This window comes from Lepidochelys olivacea (genome assembly GCF_965140295.1).
Source record: "Lepidochelys olivacea isolate rLepOli2 genome assembly, chromosome: 8".
Lineage (NCBI taxonomy): Eukaryota > Metazoa > Chordata > Testudines > Cheloniidae > Lepidochelys > Lepidochelys olivacea.
The window spans coordinates 94,432,223-94,454,557 of record NC_140418.1 but is presented as its reverse complement, the minus strand read 5'-3'; the positions used below and the strand labels follow the sequence as shown (position 1 = coordinate 94,454,557).

Below are 22,335 nucleotides of genomic sequence, written 5' to 3'. Positions count from 1 at the left end.
GAGGATTCAAACCAGCTCCATTTTTACTCAAAAGTTAGCTTTATAGAAAATAAATCCCTTAATTTTTTTGCAGAGCATATGAAACATGAATACCATGGCATAAGAATCCAGCCTGTCCAATGTTCGGTGTAAGGAAGGCAAACTGAAAGGAAGGCAAACTGATTCAAATGAAACACATTCTTCCCCCTTAACCTTGTTTCCAGAACTTGAACCCCGCCCCCTACCCCACAGTCCTCTGCCCCTCCAGCCGAGTTTGAAAGGACCTAGCTAGCCAGTTACTCACCTTCCTTTCTTTTCCTACCAAAATTATTTGTCAGTTTTGTGCACCCCTACATATCAGTTCTCGCCATATCTTGCTACGGCGAAGCACCACTAGAAGAGAGTTCTCTCTGGGAGCCTCCTGTTCAATTCTGCAGCATGTAGGTACCCATCCAAACTGATCCTATATGCTCTCTCTTTTGGATCTGCATTAAAGTTTTCATAGCTGAGCCTCAAAACTGGCAGAATGCCATATAAATACCACGTAAATGTTGAGAGGCTGGATTTACCTTTCAGATACTGAGAGGTCTCACTTGGCTTGTGTGGATCATAAGCAGGCTGAGAGAATCCAGTCACCTTAGGGCTTTGCTCGGTGCTCTTGTAACCTCTGGATGGACGGGGAGGTGATGAAGACTGGGGCAGTACAGGCATTTTGCTGTCTGGGAGAGATCTCTTTTGGGTAGAGAAATCCAGTGCTGGGAAGGAGCAAGTACTTCTCATTTTGTTGCTCTCTGCTCCGAGGGCAGCGTTCAGAACCCCTGGCTGAGCAGAAGGATTCCCACTTACACACGATGGCAGCACTGCACACTTTCTGTCATTCTGAGCTGAAGCACTTTCCCAGATCTGCAGAGTATGATGGAAGGAGTTTAACAGTCCTTCCTCCGAATGTGCATTAACAGCTGCCTGCTGATAAATGCAAGAATTTGGACAGGGTTTCTGCGAATCCCCTCTAGGGGGTGCATCTCCACAAAGGGATCCCTCCAAAGCTTTATTCTTTGTATCTTCATTCTTCCCTGCTAGGTACAAGTTGCCATGCTTGACTCTAGGCAATATTAAAGGTTTGGCCTGCATTAGCTCTGAGCTATGCACAGCAAAACCAAGTTGTTCTCTCTTTTGTTCAGACTCCAGCACTTTTCCTTGGTTCAGGATTCTGGGACTGGACACACCCTTAGTGTTGGAGCTTGGTAGATGTACACCTTCTGCAGGAGGCTTCTTGGGTGGTTGTGACACAGTATTTGAAAAATTGGCATCATTTTGAAATTTAGCTCTGAGTGCTCTGAAGTCACTTATGCCTTCCTAAAGGTGGGGAAAAGCAGCAGAAAGGTTATTGGCATTCTCCAAAGAGGCAATTAGTCCAGACGGTTCATTTGGTGGAAAAGTGGATTAAAATGTAATGGCCATTTACAAAAAACATTACATGAATTGCCAAAGGGTGCAAACACCATACCGCTCACCCAAAACTAAACAGAAGACCAATATTAAGTCTCATGTGTTTAAATTTAGACAAGCTACTTCAGCATAAACCCCTCCCCTCGACTTACACAGTCTCCAAAAGGAGTAAAGAGTGACTTTCAGCCACAGAGACAAGGTGGGTCATGTAATAGCTTTTATTGGACCAACTTCTGTTGGAGAGAGACAAGCTTTTGCCAAACAAGGCCACTCCCCCAGAGAAGTAGATCAAATCATGGAACAGGCCATGCAAATACCCCAAGAGAACTTGCTTCAGTGCAAAAATAAAATCCCTTCTGATGACACACTTAGTTGTCACCTCACAGTGGAATCCTTGTGGGGTAATCAAACAACCACAATCCATACTCAGTGGGGACCCCATCCTCAAACCCCACTTCTGGCTGGCCTCAACCACCACCACAACCTCTCCAAGATCAGCAGCAGCGGCAGGTTCCCCACAACACAGCAATGCAAAGTGGCACGAGACACTGCCAGAACAATATATCTCCACTGCTACAATGATCAACACTTTTCAAGATCCATGGATCCTACACATGCCTATCACAACATGCGGTGTCCCTATAACTATGTGGGTGAAATGAGACAATCACTACACTATTAATGAGGAGTCCTTGTGGCACCTTAGAGACTAACCAATTTGAGCATAAGCTTTCATGAGCTACAGCTCACTTCATCGGATGCATAATAGTTTTATACACACAGACCATGAAAAAAAAAAAACTCTCATGGTCTGTGTGTATAAAACTATTATGCATCCGATGAAGTGAGCTGTAGCTCATGAAAGCTTATGCTCAAATTGGTTAGTCTAAGGTGCCACAAGTACTCCTTTTCTTTTTGCGAATAGAGACTAACACGGCTGTTACACAGGAAAGATCAGCCTATCACCTGTGGACGAACGCTTTCTGCAAAGCAATCTGACCTATCAAACTGCATCCTCAAAGGAAACCTGCACAACACTTTCAAAAGACAAGATGAGCCTGGAAGCTGAAATTCATCGTCTGCTAAACACTAAAAATCATGGACTGAACAGAAATACTGCTGTAATATGCCATAAATCCAATCTGTAACCCACTCACCTGCTCTTTTTGTCCCTTTGTTGCAGAGGTGTTAATGGGCCACTCTACCTCCAACAGATCCTTACCATAGGTGCTAACTACTTATTCTAAAGTCGCTGTTCCAGCCTGCATTTTGCTGTGATGCTGGCAGTCCTTTTCCCAGACCTGGGGAAGAGCTCTGTGGGGCTGGAAAGCACTTCTCTCACACACATAAATTGGTCCAGTAAAAGATATTACCTCACCCACCTTGTCTCTCTCATATCCTGGGATCGACACAGCTACAGGTACACTGGATATGGACCCGCATAGGTGCGGATTGGAAGATAGTTGCTTGGTTACACTCATTACCATCCCGCAAGGTGCCGAACACACCAATATTCCATTGAAGCCAATGGCATGAGAAGACACTCAGACCACACCCCATCAGGGCTGAGGTGAGAGACAAGGGCTTAGGAGTCATTACTAATGAGGGAGGTGGAGATGAGAACTGGGATTCAGGGACCCCTTTGAATGACAGCACAGTGAAAGGAGAGTCCTAGAGGGAGTTTTGAGACAGATGGACACACTATTATTACCAGAGAGACATAGTTAACCAAGCAGCAGCTGAGCCAAAAGATTTCTTCAAATCAAGAGCAAATTTCACGTATACACATCCACCAGGATGTATTTTTGGTAAGAAGGCAGCTGCATACACCAAATAGGAAAACAAGAAGGGAGCTGGTGTAAACTGGTCATAGATCCATTGATTTCAGTTGATCTGCCCCCAAATGAAGACTGACTCATCACTAGTTCCACACCTCATAAGCTAGTACTTTTCAAGTGCTAATTGTTTCAGTTCAATGAAGCGTGGGGGGCAGGGGGCCGATGGAGGTAAGTGCTGGGAACGATACAAGCTAACTGACATTAAGAAAACTATTTTATTTAAGGACATGAAACACAGTCATGTGTGCCTGCTGCTGCCAGGGCACTTAATACCCGTCCACCCACAGACTAGCTTTCTAGAGTCTCCTTCTCAGAAAAGTTTCAGAGTAGCAGCCGTGTTAGTCTGTATCCGCAAAAAGAAAAAGGAGGACTTATGGCATCTTAGAGACTAACCAATTTATTTGAGCATAAGCTTTCATCGGATGCATGTAGCTGTAGCTCACGAAAGCTTATGCTCAAATAAATTGGTTAGTCTCTAAGATGCCACAAGTCCTCCTTTTTCTTTTTGCGGATACAGACTAACACGGCTGCTACTCTGAAACCTGTTAGAATAAGTGGTAATTCACTCATTCTTTTATCTCAGGTCAGTGCAGCATGGAACTTGTATCAGATTTCCAACACTTTCCTTGATCCTCAGATTTATAATCACCATGTCAAGGTTCCTCCCCCACTCTGAACTCTAGGGTACAGATGTGGGGACCTGCATGAAAAACCTCCTAAGCTTATCTTTACCAGCTTAGGTCAAAACTTCCCCAAGGTACAAAATATTCCACCCGTTGTCCTTGGACTGGCCGCTACCACCACCAAACTAATACTGGTTACTGGGGAAGAGCTGTTTGGATGCGTCCTTCCCCCCAAAATACTTCCCAAAACCTTGCACCGCACTTCCTGGACAAGGTTTGGTAAAAAGCCTCACCAATTTACCTAGGTGACTACAGACCCAAACCCTTGGATCTGAGAACAATGAAAAAGCATTCAGTTTCTTACAAGAAGACTTTTAATAAAAATAGAAGTAAATAGAAATGAAGAAATTCCCCCTGTAAAATCAGGATGGTAGATATCTTACAGGGTAATTAGATTCAAAAACATAGAGAACTCCTCTAGGCAAAACCTTAAGTTACAAAAAAGATACACAGACAGAAATAGTTATTCTATTCAGCACAATTCTTTTCTCAGCCATTTAAAGAAATCATAATCTAACACATACCTAGCTAGATTACTTACTAAAAGTTCTAAGACTCCATTCCTGGTCTATCCCCGACAAAGACAAGCATATAAACAGACACAGACCCTTTGTTTCTCTCCCTCCTCCCAGCTTTTGAAAGTATCTTGTCTCCTCATTGGTCATTTTGGTCAGGTGCCAGCGAGGTTACCTTTAGCTTCTTAACCCTTTACAGGTGAGAGGACCTTTCCCCTGGCCAGGAGGGATTTCAAAGGGGTTTACCCTTCCCTTTATATTTATGACACACCACTATTCATTCAGCGTGCCAGATAAACACATAACACGGGGTAGGAAAGGCAAGTTATCCAGGCAGGAGAATATATTTTCAGTAAAAGTCAGTTTTCTACATTTGCCTGAAACATTAACATTAAAAAACACAAAAAAAAAACCCCGAACTTTTTAATTTAAATTTTAAAAAAAGGTGTGGGCAAAGTTTAGTGAACTTTGTAGGTTTGTCCCAGGCATTTTGCTGTCCTATGATGAAAAATAAGGAGTCTGTGATATTTATCTGCAATACACTTTTTGAATTCAGTCCTGAGTAAAACTAAAGAAAGCCGGACGTCAAATTTATGAGCTACTCAAGTCCTTGGACTTGGACTGCTCTATAAAACTTGTTATATACCATGATTACATTAGGTGCACTGCACCAGGTTAACTATTTAGTTCAATGCAAAGAATTGCGATACTTCACAAGAACCTGTCTAATGAGGAAATTGGAAAAAATAATTTAGGACACAACTTCCTTCTTCAGGGTGGGGGCAGGGCAGAGGAAGTGTTTAGACCCTTAACATTAAGGCAGAACAGATGAATAGCATACTGAGGTTTTACTGAATTGTATTTAATTGCACAATTTATTAAACACTGCATTTCTCTTGAATAACCCCTTTCAGTAATATTACTTTCACATAACAGCGTATGATGTAAAGAACCTACTCGCAGAGGAGAGTGAATTGCTTCTATTATATTTCATAATTGGGGCCAGCTGAGTGATTCACTATAAGAAGCCGTACTAGTCTATTATGGAGATTTCCAGAAAGAAAGAAAAACTGACTCACCCCCTGTCCAAGTCACCACACAGAGAGCCACACGTACACCAAACAGACAACGGGACAAAATCAGGTGCCATTGTTTCTGTTGCAGGGGCACCAAGCAGCTGTGTATACTGAAGCAACACCTGAAGGACTTAACACTGTTTATAGCTCCTTAAATGCATTTCAGGTGTTTAATGGTACCAATGAGAAACTGGTTAATACATGAGACATACGCAACCATACATGAGGAAACCAGTATTTTTGTGCTTATAAATGCAATCCGCATGTTAGACAAGACTGGTCTTCTTTGGTACAGTGTACATAGTTCATTAAACCCACACCTGTTTGTTAACCACCTAATGGTAAAATGGGATGGCAAGAGTTAACGGTTCCGTCTTCTGTTCTGTGTCCTACCTCTCCCCACCCTTGCCTTAATTAAAAAGGATGTGAATACAAATCCCTCTTTCCCTCAGGTTATTTCTCTTGCCTTGAAATGGCAACTATAATTCACTTTGCTTAATTAATTGACAGATTATCTAGTTTCACCCTGGCTTCTTTAAGTGTCTGTGTTCTTTGCTGAACTGCTATTTCCCCCCCACTTTGCAGACATGGGATCTAGGAAGGAAGAGCGATTTTTAAGTGCAGATGTTGTTAAAGCTTTATAATATTTCTAGACTAACTACAGCCATAGTACTTTAGAGACTCTCCAATTCTCCCCACCTTCCCCCTCCCCACACTTCTTGAAAAGGAAACACATATCACAAACCTGGTCAGATTCAGGTAGTTGGCACTTGCTACACTTTGTATGCCCATGAAACACAGACCTAAGAAAGGCACACTTGGCACGACCATACGTACTAGAGCTGGGCAAATTATTTATGAAAAGTTATAACACTTGAGCAGATCTAACATTCCATGCAGGAGGGTGCCTGTTATGAAAACAAGACCAAGTGAACGAGGACATTGTCGAACCTCAAATGTAATAGCAGAGGTAAAGAGACGCAAGCACATGCTAGCTAGACAAATCCTAGAAAGGTCAGTTTCACAATGAAATCCATGGTGGCCCTCCACCCCTACCAACCTACCAGGTATCTTGAGGTTCTTCCCAATATGCGGTCACTTCCTCCCCAAATCCCCATGAATTTCTGGAGTAGAAATAGGAAATAGCCTGAAGCGCACCCTACAATAGCAACCAAAGCACCCTATGTGGTAAGAAAGGAAAACACCGCAGGCAGAGAGCAACCTGCAAAGATTAGCATGGTACTATTGTGATAACTACAAATTTACTCTAATTGGGAGTTCAATTGTAAAAAGTGAATGTAATTTCATAAGATGTTGCAATAATCTATAAAACAACAAATGCTGGTGGAAAGAGTTGCAGAAGGCAGATAAAGAATGAATCAGTCCAAACGAAGAGGCCCGCTGACAGAACTCAAGGACTGCGTTAAGACCATGCTGGGTAAATAAGAAGAGCGTGGAACTAGAAATGGTGAACTAGAATTGAGGTGTTGGAAACTAGACCTGAATAGGAGACAAAATAATTACAGGATATTCCATCCATCACTCCCTTTTGGGGGTCCTTAAGGAAAGACTTCCCCCCCTCCACGCCAAAATCAGCAACCGGAGTGAGCTTCACCATTATGGCTGCTGCCATGCCTGTCCCCCCAGGACTCCTAGCCTTCTTCACCCTAATCTTGAGATGTCCTGACCAAATTGGGCCAGAAAGGAAGTCATTTGACACACCCCACCACCTGAGATGTGACCCTGTATCTCTCCTCTGACCCCCAGCAAACTTTTCCTGCCTCACCTTATTTCTATTCTCGTTCCTTCTGCTTAAGACAACATTTTTGCAACAAGCTTACAGCAGCATGACCAGAAAGAAGCAACAGCAATGCCCTAAGCAACCCAGTCCTGCTACAAGTTAACCAGGTTTCAGTGTGACCGATAAGGCCATGGGCTGGGTCGGTGTTTCACCAGCAGCGAGGTTGAAAGTGCATGCGAGTCAACACCAGAGACAGAAGCTGTTTTCTCTGCTTTTGATGTTCTTTTCTCTCCCCTCTCATCAGTATGTTCTAGGATACAGGATTAGATTTCAACAGCAACAGTTCCAGCCCATCTCAGCTAACTTCTCTTTCCTCACAAGGACAGTTATTACAGTCTTTCACACCATCTAAGAGACCGTCAAACAAGGGCAGCTTTCCTTCTAAAAACAAAAACTCTCCAGTGTAAGGGCAAGGGAACAAGAGATGTTGTTAAAATTAAAGCCTTACTTAATATCTTAATTTCAAATGCTTTCACTGTTTTCCCTTCTTTTCTTCATCCTTAATAAAAAAAGGTTAAAGCAGGGGTCAGCGATCTTCAGCATGCAGCCCATCAGAGTAATCTGCTGGCGGGCCGCGGGACGTTTTATTTACATTGACCATCCGCAGGCATAGCCACCGCAGTTCCCAGTGGCTGTGAGTCACTGTTCCCAGCCAATAGGAGCTGCAGGAAGTGGCAGCCAGCACATCCCTGAGGCCCACACCACTTCCCGCAGCTCCCATTGGCTGGGAACAGCGGACCGCGGGCACTGGGAGCTGCAGGGGGCTGTGCCTGAGGACGATCAACGTAACAAAACGTCTCGCAGCCCGCCAGGGGATTACCCTGCTGGGCTGCGGGCCGAAGGCTGCCAACCCCTGGGTTAAAGTGATTTTTAATGGTGTTTGCCATCGTACTATGCAGGTTGAGGTCGCTGTACACCAAACCAGAACCTTCTTTTAAACGGCTTAATGTTGCTCTTCAACTAGGTTATGTTAACACCTTTGGCCCACGTATTAATTTAAATGGCATTTAACAGTAGCCTCAGGGCTCCCTGGAAATCAAGCATTCACAGAGTTAGGGAGCTTCAATTCCAGGCATCAGAGGAGCTTAGAAGTAAAGCCCCCCGCTCCCCTACTTGACAATATAAAACTGCTGCAGGGGGTAAAGGATGTATTTTCCTTTCCAGTTGCCTGTTCTGGGTGAGGATAGGTCTTTTCCTAGGGCTTCCAAGAGCCACAGGAGTGGTACAGAGCTGTCTCCAAAAGATACAAAATGGGAGATGGGTCTCCAGGACCACCAGGTGCCCAAACAGGTAAAGGGCACTGGACTTCCAGGGAATGTTGGGTGGAGAAAGGAGTAGAACTGAGATGTCCTGGTAAGATTCACAGGCCTTTTAGCTATATAAATATCCTCCGGTCAGAATCATGATAATTTCAAACCTGACTGATCAGAGGGGATCCAACACTCACTGCAAACCCTTTGCACAGATTCAGCCTGTGTGACAACAGTCAGTCATACTCAGATGGACCATGTGGCTAACCTCAGTGCAGCCTTAAAACAAAGCAGCACCTCAATGCATAAGTACATTTCTCGATCCAAGCTAGCAGTCCCTCTATACCAAGTCTCCATGTCAGCCCTCTGAGAGCAGATAACAGAGCTCAAGGCTGTGGTCAGAGGCAGCTAGCTATAAATTAGAGCCAGTCAGGCAATGAAAGAGAATTCACCAAGTCACTATATTTAAGAGATTACCAGAAACTTGCAGCAAGTAGTCAGTGAATTATTTGCCCTGCTGTAGTCATAATACGCTTAGCAAGTACAACACCAACTTTAAAAAAAAAAAAAAACAAAACAAACACACGACATTCTCAGGCTTGAAAGCTATTGATGTTTTACAGCCAGGGAACTGACTTTCCCCTTGCAAATAAATTGCTATTCCAATATAAATACCTCCCAATTAAAAAAAAAAAAAAAGAAAAAAGAAAAACAAAGGATCTGTCTAAGAAAGAGGAACAGCTAGGGGATTTTGGTGCTGGTAATAGTATCTCGCTAGGCCAGTCTATACACATGAAGAAAAGGAGTACTTGTGGCACCTTAGAGACTAACCAATTTATTTGAGCATGAGCTTTTGTGAGCTACAGCTCACTTCATCAGATGCATACCGTGGAAACTGCAGGAGACATTATATACACACAGAGATCATGAAACAATACCTCCTCCCACCCCACTGTCCTGCTGGTAATAGCTTATCTAAAGTGATCATCAAGTTGGGCCATTTCCTGCACAAATCCAGGTTCTCTCACCCCCCTCCAAAAAACACTTTAGATAAGCTATTACCAGCAGGACAGTGGGGTGGGAGGAGGTATTGTTTCATGTTCTCTGTGTGTATATAAAGTCTGCTGCAGTTTCCACGGTATGCATCCGATGAAGTGAGCTGTAGCTCACGAAAGCTCATGCTCAAATAAATTGGTTAGTCTCTAAGGTGCCACAAGTACTCCTTTTCTTTTTGCGAATACAGACTAACACGGCTGTTACTCTGAAATCTATACACATGTAGGATAATTGGCAATTTAATATTTTGCTCTAAGAAACCATAACCTCACTCAGACAGTACACATGACAGATTTGAGAGAAAGAACTGCAATCCCCTTTGTGAAAGTTATTGGTTGGTGAAGTCTGAACAGAAAATGGATCAAAGGAGCTCGTCTTGTTGGATCCCAACTGCACTCTGACCCTACACGACACACTCAACACAGATAGCTGAAAACTTGCCACATACTTCCCGGACTGCTCTATTTCACAATAAGAGGTGCATCACCTGTTAACTAGCTACCTAGATTTTTCCTGCAAATCCACCCGTGCTTAGATGCAAATGGAGAAGAGGAGCTCAGTACAGGCTGATAATCAGAACTAGGAGAAACAGGCATTGTTAACGGAGAACACAACACCCGCAGCTGAAGTTTCTTCCCCAGCCCCTTAAGTTTCCACCATAGGAGCAGGACAAGAGACCCCAGCTAACCAGAAGAAACACAGAGCAGCCAGGCTGTCTGGGATGCCCTCCTCAGGCAATGCTCAGAAGTTATTTCCACACCTGTTGCCTAGTCACAAAGACAATCACCTGAAACTATAAAGCAGAGCAAGAAAAAGTCAAACAGCAAACATGTCCCAGGGGAATATCCATTAGCCCTAGCATTGCAAAGCCAACAACAATAAAAAACAACACTTACTACTTCCATATCTTCTCAGCTGTCCAACAGCCACAGAGTAGCTCAGCTCTGTAGCATATTTTACTCTCACTGTCTCCAGCCAGCGTTTACAGAGATTCACGTCCTCTCTCCCCAGCAGCTGTTAGCAATTACACTGCAGAGAGCTGAAGAAGTAAAAGCCAAGGGAAGGTGGGGCATGCACAGCACACCTGAGCACCAGTCCTGCAGCACCCAGACCTGGCTCCTCCCTTTCCAGTCCCTCAGGGGCGTGGAGTGCAGAATATCTTCACCTGGAGCCAGCTCCGCCTCACTCAGATGGACCTCCCTGTTCAGAACGTCTAAGGGTCACACCTGGGGCAGTGTGAGTTGTATAGTTGTCTATGGTACCTCAGGACCTTTCACAGCCTCCGCTTCTGAAGTGGCAAGAAGCAGCCCAGGATCAGCACTACAGATATGCAACCTGCGCTCTGCAATGGAGCCACTCGCTAGGCAGCATTTGTCTGCCAAATTGAGAGAGCTTATGTGAGGGCAGGGCAGAGACTAGAGGGAGGGGGTGGAAGGCAGGTGAGTTGTCTGGGGGCAGGAGTTATCAGTGGTGTATGAGTGAGGTTCCAGCTGCAAAGAGCTTGTGTATGAGCCAGGGGTAGGATGCAGAAGGAAGAGATGTGTTGGGAATAATCAGGAGTGGAGTTTAGGGGTTAGGTGGAAGGTTTCAGTTGGTGTATGGGAAGGACAAGATTGAGAGGTAAGAGGGTTCTAGAGGAGTACCCTGATTAGGGAATGGGGGCAGTAGGACGGCCTATGAGTGAGCAGTAGAGAGTTGGGGGCAGGGTGAGTGAGGGGACAAACTAAGTCTCAAAAGGTGTCCATACACCAAGGTAGATCCATTTTCAAACATAGGCTGGCTTGCCACAGTTCAGCACAGTTTCCTATCTTCTTGCTGCTGCTGCTAACAATTTGAAAAAAAGCCAGCAACATGCTCTGCTCTGTTTAAGAACCTGTAAACCCCTGCCCTGTGGAGCTAACAATCTAAATACTGGTTTCAGAGTAGCAGCCATGTTAGTCGGTATCTGCAAAAAGAAAAGGAGGACTTGTGGCACCTTAGAGACTAACAAATTTATTTGAGCATAAGCTTTTGTGAGCTTCAGCTCACTTCATCGGATGCATTCAGTGGAAAATACAGTGGGGAGATTTGTATACACAGAGAACATGAAACAATGGGTGTTAACATACACACTGTAGCGATAGTGATCTGGTAAGGTGAGCTATTACCAGCAGGAGAGGGGGGAACCTTTTGTAGTGATAATCAAGGTGGGCCATTTCCAGCAGTTGACAAGAATGTTTGGGGGAGGGGGGGAATAGTTTTACTTTATGTAATGACCCATCCAGTCCCAGTCTCTATTCAAGCCTAAGTTAATTGTATCCAGTTTGCAAATTAATTCCAATTCAGCAGTCTCTCGTTGGAGTCTTGTTTTGGTTTTTTTTGTTAAAGAATTGCCACTTTTAGGTTTGTAATTGAGTGACCAAAGAGACTGAAGTGTTCTCCAACTGGTTTTTGAATGTTATAATTCTTGACATCTGATTTGTGTCCATTCTTTTCTTTTACGTAGACTGTCCAGTTTGACCAATGTACATGGCAGAGGGGCATTGCTGGCACATGATGGCATATATCACATTGGTAGAGGTGCAGGTGAACGAGCCTCTGATAGTGTGGCTGATGTGATTAGGCCCTGCATTTGCTGAAGGCCTTGGGTTATATCACTACAAACAGACAGAGTGGTGCCGGAGGAAAGCACTATACCTTCTTATTGCATTTAATTCTGAACCTCAGCAGTGTTCTGCAAATCTTTGTTGTGGCCTTTGCCAAAAACTCTTGTATTGTACAAGAAAGCCTTATGCTATTTTCTGAGGCATCATGCTCTTCCCCCATGAGATCTCTCGTCTCCACCCTCACTCCGTGGATGAGCTGTGTAATGATGGCTCATGGCAGGCAGGAGAACTTATGGGCTGCCATGTGGGGGCTGGATTTCAGAAGAGCTGAACGTGTGCACCTCCAGCTGGAGTCAGCAGGAGGAGCTGCAGTTTCTCACTCCTCTGAAAAAATCAGGCCCCATATTTGATTTTTTTGGATCCCCAGGACTCATAAGAACATAAGAGCAGCCATACTGGGTCAGACTAAAGGTCTATCTAGCCCCGTCATAAGCTCACATACTCTGAGTTAAGGGTACAGAAGGATCAGTTATGCAATTCAGAAGTTTCCTGAATTGCTGATTCTGCACAAGACATGCAGCCTCCTAATCAGAGGGCTTTACTTTATTTTAAAAACTTCTTTAAATGGAAACAGAATTCCAATTGTGCGTATTACCTAGGAACAGTGCTTCTCCTTAACCATTAGACCCCTACTTCCCTTTAATGCCAGACTTCAATTAATGTCATTGGGAATTCTTGATGAGTAGGACAAGCAGCATTTGCCCCTTCATGTTAGACCCTTCTAGATATATTGGGTGGGATTTTCAAAAGTGTTCAGCATTAGCCAAACTTTACCCCTCATGCTGTTGGTTATAAAACTCCCACTTGTTATCTATCTAGGACAAACTACAGCCAGCGGGATGGTCCTGCCCGGCTTCTGAGCTCCCGGCTGGGGAGGCTAGCCGCCGTCCGTCCCCTGCTGCCTCAGCGTATTTCTGTCCGGGCAGCGGGGCTGCAAGCTCCTGCTGCTCTGAGCAGCATGGTAATGGGGTGGTGGCGTGCATGGTGGGGGGCAAGCGGTCCGGGGGGGCAGTCAGGGGACAGGGGGTGGTTGGATGGGGCGGAGGTTCTGGGGTGGGACAGTCAGGGGTTGGGGAACAGGGGGTTGGATAGGGTGTGAGAATCCAGGGGGGCCTGTTAGGGGTCAGGGGGCAGACAAGGACTAGGGGGTGGGATCCTGGGGGGGGAGCACGGTCAGGGGACAAGGAGCGGGGGGGGGTGTTGGAAGTTCTGAGGGGGGTGGGAAGTGGGAGAGGGCGGGGCCAGGCTGTTTGGGGAGGCACAGCCTTCCCTACCTGGCCCGCCATACAGTTTTTACCCCAATGTGGTCCTCGGGTCAAAAAGGTTGCCTGCCCCGCTCTAGGAGGTTCTACATTTGTAGGGACAAATTGTCTGACTCATGCAGAACTCCCCATGGCATTAGCATCTCTGCTTTAGTACTTCACCTGCATGCATCATGCCTTTTGTATTGCTAACTTCTTACCACAATCCCCTTTGGTACCCTTTATTTTTGCATAAAGAAAGACGTGTGTCAGTCCAATCCCAAAGTGAGATGGTTTAATCAGTATGTGAATTCCCAGCTTCAAGGTACACAGTCCAAGACATGGAAAGATTTGGTTGTAAAATACCACCTATGCCACACAGACCTGGGAGGATCCATTAACTAATTACTGCTTGTAAAAAGTGTTATACAGGTGTTAAGTACTTATCAATTATATCCATTTTCCTGAGGAGTAATGGAATGCACAGCAAGACAAGTTATCACTGAATTGGGACTAGAAGCCAGATGCCCTGAATCTATCCTGTGCTCTTATCCTTGGACATCTTATTTCCATTCCATGGTGCTCTGTCAGGCCTTTTCTTTGACACCAATCCTTTCCTCTTTACCAGCAGGAAAAATGAAGGGTACAGATATTGTATTTCATCAGTCCACCAGTCCTATCCATTATAAATCAGACAGCATGACTACTCCTCCTCGAGCATAAATAAGAGCCATCAGAGAGATGACAGCAGACATTTCCCCAGCAGGAAAGAGCTTCTTCCTTCTCACCAGGTAGCAGAGCTTAGTACAAACAAACATCCCCTCTTAACAAGTCTAAATGTATTTCATAGTGAGGTATCTCTGCTTCTTAGTGAGCTATTTATCAGAGTCCTAGGGACACGCCTGTCTTCTGTTTTCGTGGGATATATCTTCCCTAGAGAATGGCCTAGAGGGTTCTGTCTTTTGTTTCAACACAGAGCCAATTTTCTTCAGAGCAGCTTTCCCAGGAACAAGACTTGTTAATCCAGCAATTGGAGAATTAACTGCCCCAGCACTCATGAATTCTCCTTTTCCTTTTAACTGATTGGCGACTGTTATCTTTCTCAGTGAGAGAAGTCAATGTTCTCCTTAAGCCCACAGAATGCATATCATAGAAGAGAACTGACCAGGGCTGTACAGTAGCGGTTAACATCTACTCAGCTAAAAGTGATCTTGCAGTGTGACAGCAACTTTATGGGACGTTCATATTTATAAACAAAATGCAGATCTTATCCCTATGTGCCAGTAGATGGCACTCTTTGTATGTACTATAGACAGATACTGCTTTTGGGGTACAACTCAACAATAATGCGCTTTGAGAGTGCAGTACCCTGCCCTTCCATTTATTTTTTCAAATCCAAGTAGAGATCCATTTCTCTCTGTTCTTCACTAAACCCCATTCCAGCCTTCCTGAAACCTGTGCATCAGGTAGAAGGAAAGCCCTGACTGCATTCATTCAGGACGATCTAACTTTAATGGCACCAGTGTGCCGGAGAATGGGCTGGCTGGGCTACTGCAGCAGATCCTGTGGCATTTAGGGGCTGGCCATACAGGTGGCTGGATGTTCTGAAGTTGCTTAGGCTGTGTGACATATGTCCACACCGTTAAATCATGCTGCATTTGCTAGGCTCTTCAGAAGCTTGTGTGAAGCTTTTAGGGTGGAACATTGTACACTGGTCTCAGTGAAAACAAAAAGCCAGCGTGCTATTGTACATGTTAGTTTGAGCCAGAAGCAAGATGCTTATTAGCTGCATCTTGCCCTTAAGGTAGGTTGAGCATAACATCCATTATATGCCTTAGTACTAAAGTCTTCTAAAAGGCAGAGTAGAGTCATTGATAAGCCAGAGAGATGTATCACCTCATTGCTTTAATTACAAGCTTTATTTGCAGCTACAGTTTGATCAATCCAATGAAGGCAAACTCAGATTTGTGTTCATGTGAAACCAAGTATTTCTTCTCAGCAGCAGCATATCCTTCAAACCAGTACTCTGCTCAGATCACACAGCTAAGAGCGAATAAAGAATAGGAGAGAATATTACAAATATACTGCATATTTGTGCTGAAAATGAAAGAAAATTATCTAGAATTTTACTGCCTTAGGGATCAAAACACTGGAGACCAGGGAGCAGAGAGCAAAATGAGGTATAAATACTGTGAAACACACCTCACTGTGCATGTGTGAAGGTATGTTTGCTCCATGCCTGCAAATCTCTTCTGCATGGATGGGGTTCCCTAGATCTGGAAAGGATGGATGGGGCCAGGACAGGGGAGGACTGGAGATGCTTTCCACTCCAATGTTCTCTTAGAAACCTTCAAGTGCATTGGCAGTGCAAAGGCCACTGGGAGAGTCAGGTGCACCTGGAGTCTAAAGGCGGAGAAGCAGAATGGCAGATCACAGGCAGGTGAAAGGCTTCAGGTCCACCAAGAGAGAGGCAGGACCAGAAAACCACCTTTTACGGAATGTGGAACCAGTAGGAGCAGCGAGCTGGCACCCTCAGCAGGAGAGGATTATGGAAATGGCCCCAAGATAAGAGTAGGAAGGGCTAATGTGGAACAAAGGAGGTGGCTGATGAAAGGAGTGGGTGTTATGAAAAGGGTGCAAAAACAAAAGAGGTGGGTTGCAACCTGTTGAGCTCGGAGTACTCCTGGTGCACGTCTAGAGTTGTGTGTCAGTACCAAAGAGTTAGTCAGGAAACAGTAGCATAAATGCTGCTTAATGGTGCAAATGAATAATCAAGCCACTTGTGACATTCAAACTCTGGATTTTTTTAAATATAGACGTTTCCAAAGAAAGATTAAAAGAATCAGAAATACAGATGAATTGCAAGAGAATTTCACTGGTACAACTGTATTTGTAAGTCTTAAAATACTTTCAGGCTTTTTTGTTTGCACGGCCTCTTCTCTTAATTGGGCAGGCTCTTAATGGAGATGATTGATTGCCCCTTGGGTTGTTCCACCTAACACTTCTATTAATGTGGCATGTAGACTCAAGGGAAAGTATTCAGGGCCAGGTCCTGAATATACACATACACAGTCACATCAGAATGAGTGAGAAGACAATCAGGCTCTGTGCACTCATGTTTGTTCGGGCTGGCTGGGTTCAGCCTGTATTAAATCATTAACTGATCATTGTTAGGTGGGGGTACAGTATAAGGAGGATCATGTTATGACTTTTGTTTTGGGTGGGGAGAGCAAGAGAGACTAAAAGATCTGATATCCCTCCTGCTCCCTACCTGGGACTAGGAAGACTGATGGGGATAAAAAGGCACTTTAAAAGCTGAGAAAGGAAAGTGTTGTTTTCCATTCACAATATCAATGAGATATTTAGAAGTTTTTTCTTCTCACAAAGACTTTTACTAAGAGCTGCTCTAGGCCTTTTGGAAAATCCTCCACGTATCAACTTGTGGCTTCTTCAACAAGGTCCTGGTTACACACACGCACACATTTCTTTTGCACACACAGGTGTTTACTTTTTTCTTGGAAAGGATCATAAGGAAAAAAACTTCAAGAATGACACTTCTCACAGTGTTGACTTCTTTCACAGCCTCATTTGGAGTTTTCAGGTAATGACTGAGTCCTTTTGGGGAAGCTACTGTTCGAGAAACTGGGGGGTTATGACCGATCACTTCATCTCATGGACATAAGAAAGGCAGGCTGCTTAAGATGGCCTTCTAAAGAAAAGGCCAAATTATCCTTTGGACAGAAAAAAAGAGGTGGCGGCAAAGGTGGCCTTAAAATACATTTACGTCTCCTGAATTCTGGCCCAGGCTGAGGGTCTTCTTGGCCCCCCAACACAATGTAGAGCAACCCTCAGGTTGCTCTAAATGGCACCATCGTATAATGGCCCTGTATAGGTCATTATATCAATACCACGTAGCTGGAGTGCAGTGCACGTGGGGTACTCCCAGGAAATGGAAGCCAGGGTAGAGTTTTTACACCAGCTCTAAGGTGCTGGGACATGGCCTAAGATGGGGTATTCAATGGGGGCACGTCAACCCCCTTTAAGGCCCTTTTAAAGGGGGCACATCACAGAATTTACTCAAGACAGTATGTTTAAAAAAACTACATGGAGACATCAGGGAATAAAAAAACCAAAGCGGATTAGGACTCAATTTAATAGTCCTTCCTTTCCTTCCCCAAACCTCACCGCAATAAAAATGTATTTCTTTAATCCAAAGTGAATTGCAAATTAACACAATTAGAGAATTAACAGCAGGACACATGATGACTGGCCTGCCTAGTGTGGATATTAGATTGTAAACTCATTGGGGCAGGGGACCAACTTTTTGTTCTGTGTACAATGCTCAGCACAGTAGATTCTGGGTCATGACTGGAGTTCTTAGGCAGTACCACAATACAAATAACAAATAAAAGCCTACTACTACCACCTGCAGTATAAATACGGATTAATTATTATTAGAGGTGTGCAAACTATCCAGAGCCAATCATTTACTCAGCAAATTTCCCTGACTCATAGGCTTTAAAATTTAGGAGTTTATTTGGTTTTTGAAATGATTCAATTCAATTAATGTTTCACACAAACACACTTCATAGGGTGCACACAAACTGCATTTGGCAAATATATTTCATTATGGCTACTCTCTGATTGGTCAGTTGGTATTGGTTCTGTCCCTTTAATTGTTCTCTTTGGGGCCTTGAAATAGACCAAAACAGAAACAGATAACCCTAGGAATATTCTTTATTCTGGGCCTTTGAATCTCTCAGAGAGGGGGCAGGTGCTGTTTGTGGAGCTGAGAGGAGCCAGCCCAAAAAGAGTAGGGAAATGTAAGGACATTTCAGACCCTTTCTTTCCTAGACTGCTTGAGTCAAGTGATGCCTGGGACATCATTGCTGGAAACATTAGGTTACTGTCATAGTATTAGAGGGTGGGAATAGACTGAAAATTCATTGTCACTCATCATAGCCTCAGAAGTAATTGCATGTTGCGTGTGCAGTCACAGACCCCCAAAGGAAGGGGAAAATAGATATTTCCAGAGAATGTTTCCTAAGGTCGTTGCAGGTTTGTGGAAAGGAAAGTGAGTGGAGACTGACAGCTGCAACTGAATAGGTTTCACAAGCTGACAGAGCCGCATGTGTACTGTGTAAATGCACACATTGCCCTAAGAAAAGAGAAGGGCATAGCTGAGGCATTCTAGTGGTATCTGACACCCACATATGGGAAGCAAGAGGAGCTCAGCAAGAGGTGTATTTGAACCCCACTGTGGAGAAGACAAGCACAAGAAGCCCAGTGCAGAGCATGCCTGACCAGAATTTGAGTATCTCAAGTGTCTCATTTTGACATTGCGCAAGTGGGCGAAGCTTATTTTGCGGGTGGAGCTTAGAAGAGTAAAACCACAGGGTTGGTTTTCAGTTTGACCTCTCTCTAACTGATGCCTGCAAACGTATTTCCATCGAGTAGCTTGCCTTATGCTATCCACAGACAAACCTGAGGCATTGCTGGCCTAGAAGAAGGACTTCCTGAAGAAGAGATGGCACTTGCAGTGCTATGGAGCCTGCTGGTCTAAACTTACTATTGCTTGGAAGCTATACCTTAGCGAAATGCTCCATCTAGCTACCTTGCAACAGGGTGCACTACCATATGCAAATTTTGGATGAGTGCAAAATGTTAAGGCCCAAACTCAGGTGCATACAGTTAGGCAAGTTTGCACTGGCTTGGATGTCTCTCCAGCATGCTCCCAAAACAGGAACATGGTAGTTTCTCAGGGTATAAACAAAAGTTTCCAATAAGGAACTCTCCCTGTCTACGTACAAACGAAATCAGAATGAAAGCCCTTTTCTGGGGACCAGTCAGGAAAGCAAAATCTCTTCCTGAGTTTGAGAGAGAAAAGACTAGATAAGTCACTCCTTATTTTCTATCTCCTGTTATCCGTGGTACTTAGGCCCAGTAGGTTAAGAAGCTCCTACTCCATCTGTTCCCCAGACATTTAACAGCTCCATATTTTCGTTCCAAACATCAGCAGGCCTGACACAAAAAAGAAGAGGTTTAATCCTTGGCTCTGCCTAGGTGACCTAGGCCCAGCTAACCAGGCCAAGGAGGGAAATGGTTAGTGTACCTCCTGACACATGTCAATTCCTAATGAGACACCTAAAAGCAACTTGTTTTTCCAGAGATGCTGAGCACCCATAGTTCTGAATGACTTCACTGGGGGCTCAGCATGTTGAAAACCAGGCCACGTTTTTAGGTGCCTAAATATGGATTAAATTGTCTAACTTTAGGCACCAACATGTGGAAATTTTGGCTAAAGTGACCATGTGTGATTCAAGATCATCACATAGGTTTGTTTGGATACAGTGGTGCCTCAATGCCATGATGATGGCTGCACAAAAAACTGCTGATAGGCCAGTCAGACAGAATCTATGAATTCCCCCAAAGTTGTCGGTGGTTACCAAGATTACAGGTCTGGACCAGTGATGGACCCAAATTAAACACCTCACACTGAATTCATCCGATGAAGTGAGCTGTAGCTCAAGAAAGCTTATGCTCAAATAAATTGGTTAGTCTCTAAGGTGCCACTAGTACTCATTTTCTTTTTGCGAATACAGACTAACACGGCTGCTACTCTGAAACCTCACACTGAAACACTCCAGAACTTTGAAGAAATTTGGAACCTGTGTTGACAGGACTGGCTTTAAAATATAACTCTCATGTAACTATATGTATTGAGCAGCATCAGATTCCAACAGGCTGAAACTGATTCTCAGTGCAGTGTCTTTAGGATGAACAGACTGGTGGCAAGATAGCCCTTTTCATTAAGAGAACGATGTACAGAAATGATTTAACAAACTTGCTGATGCTTTGCGTAGCTGCAGCCTGCAACTATCCTGTGCTGGGCTTCTTCGTTTCTGTCCCAGCACAAAGCATGTCAGAAACCAAAGTCTGCATAAAGAGCATCCAGCAAGTCCTCCATGAAGTATAGTATCTCTACACTCCCTGGAGGACTTGCTGTATATCACTCTCTGCAGAGGGAAGCTCAAAGACTGCGCATCACTTAACCCTCACGTAATGCTACCCAGCTAAAGTGGTGCAGAGCCTTGTGCTGAAGTCACTTTCAGAGATGGATCATTCCTACTAAACCGAGCTTCTAGTTATTTCCGTAGAAAGGTATTCTGTTGCATTTGTTTTCCACTAGAGGGAGTGCTAGGCTCATCTGTCTCTGTCAGGGTTTAGAATCATGGTAACTGTTTAGCTATTTTAAGATGTTTGCAACTTTACTGATCCTAAAAGTAGACAATGTAGATGTTCAATTAAAAAGTATCAAGCTGAAAAGTATTGGTCAGTCCAATCAAAGTTATCACATGATTAATTTCAGAAATTTTAAGAGGAGCTCTATTCAGGCATTGTAGGGAGGGCAATGAAAAAACACAATTAAAAAAAAAAAAAGACTTCTTGAGCTTTGTCTTTTATCTATCCAAGTATCTGTTGTAGGTATTACTAAGGGACTGGTTGTCATAATATGGTCCTGATCCATCAAAGCCCCAAAGCATCTTTAAACTTAAAACATGCAGGAAGTCCCATTGCATGCAAAAGGACAATTCATGTCTTTAAAGTTAAACATGTGCTTGGATGGATCACATACTATGGACATGAACCAAAGCCCATTGAAGTCAATGGAGACCTGTACCCCCACTATTAGACTCCTCACTTGTTGAATCCCATAGAGATCAATTCTTTCTGGACCTCTTCAACATCTACATGCAGCCATTAGATCAGGGGTGGGCAAACTTTTTGAGCCGAGGGCCACATCTAGGTGGGGAAATTGTATGCAGGGCCGGGGCAGGGGGTTGGGGTGCGGGAACAGGCTCAGGGCAAGGGATTGGGCAGAGAAGGGGTGTATGAGGGAGCTCAGGGAAGGGGGTTGGGGTGCAGGGGCCTCAGGGCAGGGAGTTAGGGTGCAGAAGGGGTGTGAGGTGCAGGCAGGGAGTTGTGGGGTGGGGTGCAGGAGGGGTTCAGGCTCCAGCCCTGTGCTGCTTACCTACAGCGGCTCCGGGGTGGCAGCAGCATGCACCGGGGCCAGGACAGGCTCCCTGCCTGCCTTCCCTGGCCCCACACGGCACTGCTCTGGGAAGCGGCCGGCACCACGTCCATGCGCGGACCCTAGAGTGGGGGGCACAGGGCTCCATGCGCTGCCCTTGCCACGCCTCCAGGTACCTCCCCCAAAGCTCCCATTGGCCGCGGTTCCCCGTTCCCAGCAAATGGGAGCTGCAGGGGACGGTGCCTGGAGGCAAGGGCAAACATGAAGCCCTCTGCCCCCCACTCCCTGGGGCCCCATGGACGTGGTGCTGGCCACTTCTGAGAGTGGCGCGGGGCCTACAGCACCATGGAGGGCAATCCCATGTGCCAGATCCAAAGTCCTGAGGGGCTGGATCCAGCCCACAGACCATAGTTTGCCCACCCCTGCACTAGATAAAATGATCAGGCAACTGGAATCAAGTGCCAGCAAAATGTAGAGGACGGGGTGGTATATTACAGTGAGGCCATTTCCAGCTCGACTTCTCCTTCATCCATACAATCACACCACTGCCACCAAAATGCACAGCCACTGGACAAGATCAGTTCATGGACAAAGAAGAGTTGGCTGAAGCTGAACCTAAGTAAACGGTGATGTGGTGGGCAAGAGGAAGCCTTCTGAAGAGTTAGCAGCCACGGTGCAGTCTGCTTTCATTGAAGGTACACACCACAACTGGTCAATATAGTCTATGCTTTAGTGCTCTTGGATTCCTCACTGCGGCTACGCTCTCATAT

General features: G+C 44.8%; 1 protein-coding gene across 2 annotated transcripts in view; it reads right to left on the bottom strand.

The window, feature by feature from the left end:
- FYB2 (FYN binding protein 2) overlaps positions 1-22,335 on the bottom strand; it is a 62,392-nt gene that overhangs the window by 36,880 nt on the left and 3,177 nt on the right. Inside the window, exons 1-2 of one of the 2 annotated variants that reach the window (XM_084635777.1) lie at positions 10,544-10,670; positions 549-1,335 (exon numbers count right to left, since the gene is read on the bottom strand). In XM_084635777.1, coding sequence (XP_084491903.1) covers positions 549-1,335; positions 10,544-10,552 — 796 coding nt within the window. In that variant the 5' untranslated portion in view covers positions 10,553-10,670. Of the gene's footprint in view, positions 1-548; positions 1,336-10,543; positions 10,671-22,335 lie in introns of those variants that run through there. The other variant, XM_084635776.1, reaches the window with a different exon arrangement.